We start from the raw sequence: 9,529 nt of genomic DNA, 5'->3' as shown, positions 1-9,529 counted from the left end.
TCAGTTCTCCTTTCCGAAATCCATGTTGTGGGAAAAAAAAAACAAATAAGCAGGCACACATTTTCGAAAGAAAACAAGAAGTGAAGTGATAATCAAACATAAACATAAAATAGAAACACCCAGTTGTTGGTGATGCTGTGCTCTGTATGAACCCATGCATGGATGGCTCCATGTTATTCCGCTTCAGCGCCCTCTCAGAAAGCCCTCCAATGCGCATGCGTGGCCGGAGCACACTACCGCAGACAGGGGGCGTCAACATGGCGCTCTCTCCTCGACGACCGACCGCACTTACTGCAACCTGCCAATGAGAGAGAGGGGGGGGCAGAGAGAGAGAGAGAGAGAGAGAGAGAGAGAGAGAGAGACGGAGGGGGGGGGCGGGGGGCAGAAGCGTAGGCTACCTCTCTGTCAAACCTCCATCCTTTTTTCCCCCAGCCATATGAGTCCCTCCATATTTTCAGGAGGATAGGGTGACTTCAGAGGATTTTATTTATTTATTTATTTTATTTAAGAAAAAACAAAACAAAACAAAAAAAAAAAAAACAAACCAAAAGAAGAAGAAGAAGAAGGGGAAAAAAAAAAAAAAAAAACTCAAACGCAGCCTCTTCCTTCTTTCCTTCCTGCGCATTGGATGGTTTTTGTGCAGCAGCTTGCAGAGCAGGTGTGAGAGACAGCGGCGGCCGCTCCTCTCCTCCCTGTTTCTGAGGGGAAATGTCGAGCGAGAAGCCGGCTTCAGCACCGCCGGGCTCCGCTTCCTCGCTCACGGACACAGACCGGGACTCCCACCCTGCGCCGGGCTCCGCCGCTCAGCAGCAGCAGGTCGCAGCGGGCTCCAGCTCCGCCGCCGCCACCGGGGAGAGGATGGTGTCCGCAGCCGGCTCTATGGTCCTCCCGGCCGGCGTGATCAACCCCGCTGTCCCGATCAGGAATATCCAGATGAAATTCGCCGTGCTGGTGGGCCTGATCCAGGTCGGGGAGGTGAGCAACAGGGACATCGTGGAGACCGTGCTGAACCTGGTGAGTGGAACCGGGACCGAGTTCGGAAACACAGGCAGCCATAGAATCACTGCGCCCTCAGCCGCTATGTTTTATTTACGATGCCTCACTCCCTCTGCTTGTGGAGCTTTCAGGGGATGATGTCATTTGTTTGTTCGTAGGAAGGATGTGGGGATGTTGTTTTGCCTTTAAAAAACAAAAAAACAAAAAAAAAAAACAAACAAACCGTGGTTATTAATATTTCCAGCAGATAAATAGGAACTAACACGAGGCCGCATGCTGAGGGAATAAATAAAGCTGGAGCAGAGCAGCTGAATGAGGCATGTGACCCCGCCGAGGCATGGAGGGTCTGACCACCGGCCATTGTTGACTAACTGACCCGTTTGCGGTACAAAAGGCAGGCGCAGTCCCAGTGTGGTGGATGGTAGAAAGTGTATGAGGTTTTTTTTTTTACCCCCCTTACTGACCCCGACATGTACCCCGGAGTGGTGCATGGGCAGCTGGTGACAAACGGCGAGCGCCAACTATGTTGCGCACAAGAGCCAAAACAGAATAAATCCCGTTTTCCTGATGGGCGAATGGAGACAGGTACAGGCTGGAAAAACAAATTAACACCCCAGAGACAAAGGCCGACTAGCACTGTGCTATCAATCGACATATGTGTGTGTGCATGAGGATGGCTCAAAATTATGCACAGGCCTATTGTTGAAGGCAGGGCCCCGCAACCTGCGCGCAGAGCGGCGACGTGGAGGTGGCTGTGACTCGGTGAGCCGTTTGTGTTTGCTGTGCAACTGCGACTGTTGGATCTCTAGATTTCGGATTTATGTTGCCACCACGCCTCCCCTCCTGCACTCCGTCTTTCCATCTTTACTTCTCCGTCGGAGGCTGTGCGCGACGCCGGGCCTGCAAAACATCAGGGGATTTAATTCATCTGGCAGGGAGGGGGGGGGGGGGGGGGGGGGGGGCATGACTGGCGTTTCCAGTTCCGAAACTGAGGGGAAAATGCACAGCAGACGTGGCTCTGGTGGACTAAAGCGTTAGGAGGATATGGGACTTGTGTATGTTGGATGCTGCCAGGCTGTTTTCCCTCCTCCATGCATCAGGCAATGGCGTGCACTGCATGATGTTACATATCTGCCATGAATCGGGGGTGGGGGGGGGGGGAGGTCTGGTGATTATATCGTTTCTCCTTTGAGAAAGAAGTAGATTAATGTGGACCAAATGCAGAACCTGCCTTCAGTGCAGTGTTGTCTGTTCAGGGTTTCGTTGGAGCCGGTGTGGCCTATTTACTCTCTGGATGCTTGGAGCAGGACAGAATACAGCTGGGCTAAACCCCCCCCCCCCCCCCCCCCCCCCAGTCAGACGATGAGCTGTCCCAATTCGGGGCTCCTCTCATCTCCCAATCGATTATTGGTACTACACGGAGGAGCGAAGGCTAGAAGGGGTGGGCTTTGCTGGCTTCCTCCGACCTTGTCTCCATCCCTTACAGCACGATCCAAAACCCCCATGCCCCCCTGGGTGCACAGGCTGATAACCATCCATCCTGCTCCACAGCCTTCTCCTTCACTCTGGAGGGGCCTGAGAGGAGGGATGCTGCCTGCATAGACTGGCCTGGAAGGGCAGCGCCATGCATTTAAAAGCAGGTGGAGAGGAGGAGGAGGAGGAGAGGGGGGTTGAGGGAGGGTGGGGGAGGAGAAGAGAGAGAGAGAGAGAGAGAGAGAGAGTGGAGGAGGAGGAGGAGAGGTGGTAGGATGCTGCAGTGGCTATGTGCTCAGAAATCACCAGCTGATGCAGTGGAAGTGGGAAGGACTCTGGATTGGTCCACAGCAGATCAGTGAAAGCTCACCAGAGCATTCAACTGAAATGTATTCCATTTTACATAAATACCTGCGTTCAGGGCCCGCGCTTCATTTGCGAATGTTGTTCTGATGCATTTACACACAAAGGCCTGGTACGTCTGACAAATTAAAGCAGTATGTGTTGGCCTTATAAAGCTTTACTTGCTAAATCCTGAATTGAACAATCAGTTCTGGTTGCAGGGCTGCCAATAGCTAAGCCTGTTAGGGAATTCTGTTGCCCAGCTCCTTAATTAAAAGAGTTGAAACAAAGAGGTGTGGAGGCAGGAAACCTCAGTGGTCATGCCGCTGGTACAATGAGTCCACTGTGACCCAAAAGCTGATCCATTATTCCAGTCAATGTGGGAGACCACATTAGCCACATTCTCCATCCACCCTGGCTGTATTGATCACATCCCACTGCGGCTTGGTTGAACAGATGGCTTGTCAGCTGGATCAGATATGGCGACTGTTCTATACTATGTGATGCTGGCCTTTTCCGAGTGATGAACTGTAGAGCTGTTGGAATGAAAGGAAAATAAGGAAAACAAACAAAACAAAAAAAAAAAAAATCTACTTGGGCCAGAGGACTGGCTGCACCGATGCTGATACAGTGGCAAACAACTGAGCAGGTTCAGTTTATTGCTACTGCTGGCAGTGTGGCCGGTAACACGGGGATTGTTATTGTTTCTAATATTGGAATAATAGTATTTCAAAATAAAAGTGAACATGTAGATACAGTGGAGGCAGCGCATGCATTTGCAGTGTGTATGTGTATGCGTGTGTGTAGGTTGCTGGTGGCGAGGAGCTCAGCTATTATCATCAACAAGGCATCACTGTTGTCAAGGCAACAATGCTCTCTGACTGCCTGCCTCCAGACGCTCGACCACCTGGTGTTGCTTTCCACTTCCGGCCTTCAGTCACAGTGCTCCACCACAGCGTCTCTCTCCCCTGTCTGTCTGTCTCCTACAATACACAGATGTTTTTATGGCTTCACCAACTGCACGCCTCGCACCAACACTAGGCAGGGAATAACTGGAGAATATGAAGCTCCGTTTATTTGTTGGATTACCGTAGAGAGGTCTAAGTTCATGAGCAAATTCATGCCTCCAAAAGATACAACCTCATTCAGTGTTTTGATGATAACGTAGGTGTTTACTTGGGTTGAGATGTTGAACAGAGCATACGATTCACATCATTTTAATGTTTAAAAAAAAAAAAAAAAAAGAATTTCATGCAGATGTCATGGAAGCATCTGTGTTTTTTGCTGTGTTTCTCAGATCTTTTTTTTTTTCCCTCCTGCCTTTTTATATTTACATCAAGCAATTGGGATACCATTTACATTATAGATCAGTTGTTCTCAAAGAGATAAGGGCTGTGTGAGGAACCTGGAGGGTCGTGAGATGATTAATGTGACGGAGGGACAGAAAAATCGTTTTTTGACTTAATGGAGAATCAGCACTTCCAGGCCGCAGATTAAGCAGAACAAAATCTCTTTTTGTTATTGATATGGGAACAGCGCACGCATTCAGCTGGTGTGTCATGGGTCCCTGCTTTGAGTTCACAGGCCAAAAAGGTTTGGGCTCATTTTTGTAGCTGTAACTACAGGGCTGGGTATTTTGTCGTGTGATGATGGGGCCATTTACAACATGTACTGTCCAATTTATTGGTGGTTCTTTGGACTGAAAGCCCCAAATTATTCTAGTTCATGGTCGCACACCTCTTGCCAGAGCTGTGGTTGTTTTCTCACACGTGTTGTAATGAGGGATATTGGAAGGCGTGATCCAGGTCAGGAGAGATGTTTGCTGAAAGATGGAAGAGGGTTGGCTTATGATCCATCTGTTTGAACTGTACGGTCATATCTATTTTCTATTTATTTATTTCTTTTATTTGAAGAATGGTCGGTATGTTTCAAATACATCCACAGGCGATGCTGTCAGTCCGTCTGCCTAAGTACAGCACCAGCTGTGCTTATTTATAGGCAGCTTTATCTAGTTGTAATGCTTTTTTTGAGATCAAAACGGCTGTGTTTGTCTGGCAGAAAAAGAGATTGGTGGCACAGTCTGGCTCACGCTAGGTCTTCACGCTGGCTCTTTGCTTTTGCTTCTCTCTCTCTCACCTTTCCTCTTAGATGCAATTTCTTCTGGCAGTGTCTACCCCCACCTGAGGCTCTTTAGTGGCCCCACTGAGCCTCTCTTAGCAAATATCTCATTATTCTTGTCCACGCACTCCACAGTCACCAAGGCCACATGATACCAAGTTCACAGTCAGCAGAGTTCGAGTTAATTCCACACACTGAGTCCAACACAAACACACAAACACACACAAAACCCAAAATATATACATGTACTGTACTTACCTAAAAGTTCACATATTGACACAGATGCTCAATAATTTCCACTCATAGCAACCCACTGATGTTTCTCTTTTCCTGTAAGACCTGACCAATAAAAACAAACAAAAAAAGTAAAATGAAGATGACAAAAGGGATGGAAAGTAAAAAGAGGACAGCATTAGATAAGGCTGCTTTTGTGTTTTGTCATTTGTTCAACACTGTCTGACACTCTGCCTGGAGTGCAGTGGCTTTGACATGCTGATCTAGACTACACAGATTATTATTATTATTATTATTATTTAAAAAAGGAGTAGGTCACCTAATTTTCCAACATATTATGAGACTTTGGGTTTTTTTTTTTTTTGCCAAGGGGTGCTCTAAAACACCAATACAAAACAGTGTTTAATTGAGCTGTTTTCATAGCATGCCTTGTGGTTTAGGACTCGGGGCATAGGCTAACTGTCTCCTTGCACCACTTTAATTTGCTTGTATGGCCATGCTGGGGAATAACAATGTGTCATGGTGTGCTCACACAGCCATGCAGACAAGTCTCATAACAAGCTTCCAATTAATAGATTTAAATAGTCTAATAATGAATGTGAGTCATTGCTAGCCTGTGTTTGGTGGACTTCTACATAAGTTGCTAGAAGTTTAATTGAAATGAACTGCTTTATAAAAAAATCTTTTCTCCAGTTCTGGGGCATAAAGTATTGTATGTAATGAGTGATTGGCCTGGTCAGAGAAACAACAATGGCTTCATGTTGCCATGGTCCTACTTGAATGTCTTGACTGGCATTTCTTCAAGCTGCGAAAAAGGATGTCTGCTTTCATGTTTTTTGATAAGTAAATTAAGTGCTCTTTGTACTTTTACTTTCTCCCTTTCCCTTTTCCCTTTAGTGACCCTGTTTCTATTTCTGATTTTACTGCAGAAACAGTGAAGTAATGAATTCACCATAGATTTGTAGGACATTCATTGGTTGCCATTTTGACAACTGACTTTTGCAGCCATGTTTTAAATAAGAAATGATTGGCAGTTGCAGCGCTACCTGTTTTATTTATTGAACCACTGACGGTGAACTTTCATGAACTCTGATTCAGCAGTCAACAGTGTAAAAATAGAAAGGCTAGTCCAGACTCAACATTCATTCATTCATTCATTGAGTTGCAGCACTAATATTTAATGCTGCAACTAATGATGATTTCTATTCTGGTTTAATCTGCTATCTACAGTCTCAATCACTCATATATTCAATAAGAAAGACATAATGTGACATCTTTACATTTCTTGTTTTGTCTGTTTTATGTAATAAAACTTGAAAACAGCCAGTTCACTGTCACACAGGACAAAGAAGAGCAGCAAATCTCTACAAGCTCAAGATTTTCAACTTGAAAAATGAAAGATCTAACAAAATAGTTAATTACTGACTATCACAGTTGGTGATAATTTTTTTTGTTGATTAACTAATTAAATAATCATTCTAGCCCTAAATGTAATAGAAATTATGGTGGAACTCTGAATTAACTGCTCCTGTATCGGTATTCCTGAAGGGGACACACAAAAATTGACCTCAAGCTAATTCTGCAGCAAACAGAAGAACCGTTAAATTTCACGACAAATATGAGAGAGGGTTCACATTTTGTTCATCTTCACAGAGTATCTGTATGAGATGATGTGGGGGCTTATTTCTGTTAAAGATTAGCTGCTCTGATGCTGCAGAGAGAGTTCAGATGTGCCCAGGGGCTGCAACCAGTGACCGATGTTAGCTAACAGTGGCAACCGGGCCGCTGCCGACCGACAAAACAAAAACATCTCAAATTGTTTTTATATTGGGTGAACTGTCACGCACACACACAGTCACTTGATAGCAGCACACACGCATACATCCTGCATATGCTTTCTTGGAGGTGGAGGAAGGAGGGTGTGGCTTCCTCTGCAAGGTCATGAAGGATTTTGAATGGCTATCTATCACACAGCTGGACTGTCCTGACCCCTGCATGAGCCGGAGAGAGACAGAGAGATGTAGAAGGATGGTGTGAGCAGGAGCCTCATTTTTCCCTGCAGAAACTGTAATAGGAGTCGAGAGATAGTGAACTGAAATGAGTGAGATGATGGGAGGGTTTCAAAGGGGAAAATTGAAAAGTCTGTGATTGTCCTTAAGGTTCTGTTTCCTCTTTCATGTAGCAAAGGTCCGGTTTTATGTTGTTCAGTGGGGGACTGATGATTTCCGTCCCCCCCGTGGAGCCTCATCATGCTGTCTGTATCACTGTGTTCCTCTCTTCTGCTGCTGCTGATTGAGAAGTGAAATACGGTACGAGATTCACAGACCTGCGGAAATGGGAGAGTTGGCACGCTTTCTTTTTAAAGCACAAATCCTGTTTAGAGACAACCGGACATTTTGAGTTTTAATTGGAAATTTTTTTCATCAGTTACTTGTCACACTGTGAAATTAGCTTTTACTGACTTGCTAATAGAAAGGGTTGATAGTTCCTCTGTTAGAAGTGAGGGCTGCACTTGTAGCTTGCATGCCCAGGCATGCTGGGCAGATCCAGAAACTACAGTGTGATAAATATCTGGGAACAAGTAAAGTAACCATTTAAAAATCTAAATGTTAAGACGCTTAAAGGACAAACTTTGTTGCTGCCAAATCCTCTTACCACCAAGATTCTCCCTGTAATGATGTTCTTTGGAGCCAAATTAGACTCTTTAAGGTGTTATGCTGATTCCTCCAGGTTTCACAATGATTTTTTTTTTTCTGACTTGCATTATAACACAGTTTTTGTTTGCCTCTCTCACCCATCTGAGCAGTTAAGCATCCAGATTAAACCGTTCACCTCTCTTGTCTCAAAGCGCCTCAATTCTGCTCCACTTCTCTAAATTCCTCCTCATCCATCGCTAGCTGCTATTTCCAGATGCTGGGATTTCTCAGAGGGATAAGCCATGTCAGATTTTGCGTGAGGACCTTCTGGGAAATGAGAAAAGCACAGACGAAAATGTCCCATTCTTGCTTAACGACACCTTTTGTTACTTTTTCCACCCTGTTCCTCCATCTCGCCATTCTTTATCTTCCCTGAGCGCATCCATCTCCCTAACCCGTCGGTGTAATCTCATCCCTCACTCCCTGACTGCCTGGTTGGATGAAGTGGCTGCTGGATGAATGTGGATGATCCCTATTGTGAGGAGGTAATGGAGCTGTCTGCGCTGCTGTTTCTTTTACAGACTCTTTTCTTCACTCACTGTCTCCTTCCACTCATCTTTGCAACATTTCAAGCTTAGAAAGTCTTGAGGGAGTCTATCTGCTGTTAAGCACATGTCGGCCACCGTGTCTTCTATAGCCTATAGCTTCTGCTAATGGAGATGCGGAGCTGAAGTGAAAAGAGACGGGAATGACAAAGGACCTGCAGTGGGAAAGATCTGCGGCATTCTTACATATTTGTCCTTTATGAAACTACCAGAATTTAATAATAGAACCAGTCAGTGAAACGGCACCAGTGTCTGTTTGAAGCCGGTCATATGACTACACTGCATTGTATTTCAAATAGGGATTTAATAAAACCTGATATTTCATTTACCAATGAAATGGTGTGTAAGCAGGAGTAGGCTAACAAAGTGGCAAACCACTGTTGTGAAAATATTCATGATGTATTCATGTTGTTCATTTATATCCAAAATATTAATGTTGTGAGTGGGGTTGTTCTGATTCCAGTGCGGGTATTGAAATGCTAAAATATAGTATAGGGAACCGGTGATGACACAAGTCTATGCACCAATGCAATATTTTTTATCTTAATAATGAACTGGATACTTTTACTATTCAGACAATAATAATAATAATTCCTGGAAATTTCTCTGCTGAAGAGGAAGTAACATGAACTTTTAGCGAAACATCAGCAATTTTCAAGGCTTAGATTTTGAACTAGTGTAGGAATTGTTTATTTCTTTCATAAGCGAAGGCCAAATTAGACAATAGCTAAATTCTTTGCATACAGCAAGAGCGACCATATCACACACAGGGCCAGTGGTGCCCGGCTGCTCTTCAGTTTTTAAGGGTGTCATGTTGGTATTGGACAAAAGAAAAATGAAGATATTGGAATCAATATTTGGAAAGAAAAACTGAATGTGAGCTGTGGCTACGTTAGCTTAAGATAACAGTAGTTTTTGTGAGCATTGTGCGTAGAGTTTTGTTACAACAGACGTCAGCTGGAACAGTTTTCACACACGGGTAACATTTCAGGGCATGAATATCTTGATAATGTCTTTTTGTGAAAGAAAACTGAGCCTGATTTCTGTGAGCAGATACGGATTTCTGTCTTTGAGATGCTTACAAAAGTTTGAGTTGGTTTGAAATGCTCTTCACTTTTGTGTCTA

At 44.6% G+C, this 9,529-nt stretch overlaps 1 protein-coding gene across 2 annotated transcripts in view; it reads left to right on the top strand.

Annotated features, from left to right (window-relative positions):
• Window positions 1–427: 427 nt before the first annotated feature.
• nbeaa (neurobeachin a) overlaps window positions 428–9,529 on the top strand; it is an 85,031-nt gene continuing 75,929 nt past the window's right edge. For both annotated transcript variants that reach the window (XM_029519056.1, XM_029519055.1), the window contains exon 1: window positions 428–1,014. In XM_029519056.1, the coding sequence (XP_029374916.1) occupies window positions 709–1,014 (306 nt within the window). In that variant the 5' untranslated portion in view covers window positions 428–708. The remainder of the gene's footprint in view (window positions 1,015–9,529) is intronic.

The sequence above is a fragment of the Echeneis naucrates genome, chromosome 14, assembly GCF_900963305.1.
Source record: "Echeneis naucrates chromosome 14, fEcheNa1.1, whole genome shotgun sequence".
In the NCBI taxonomy this organism is placed as follows: Eukaryota; Metazoa; Chordata; class Actinopteri; order Carangiformes; family Echeneidae; genus Echeneis; species Echeneis naucrates.
The sequence above is the reverse complement of the archived record's forward strand: the minus strand, read 5'-3'. Positions and strand labels throughout refer to the sequence as shown.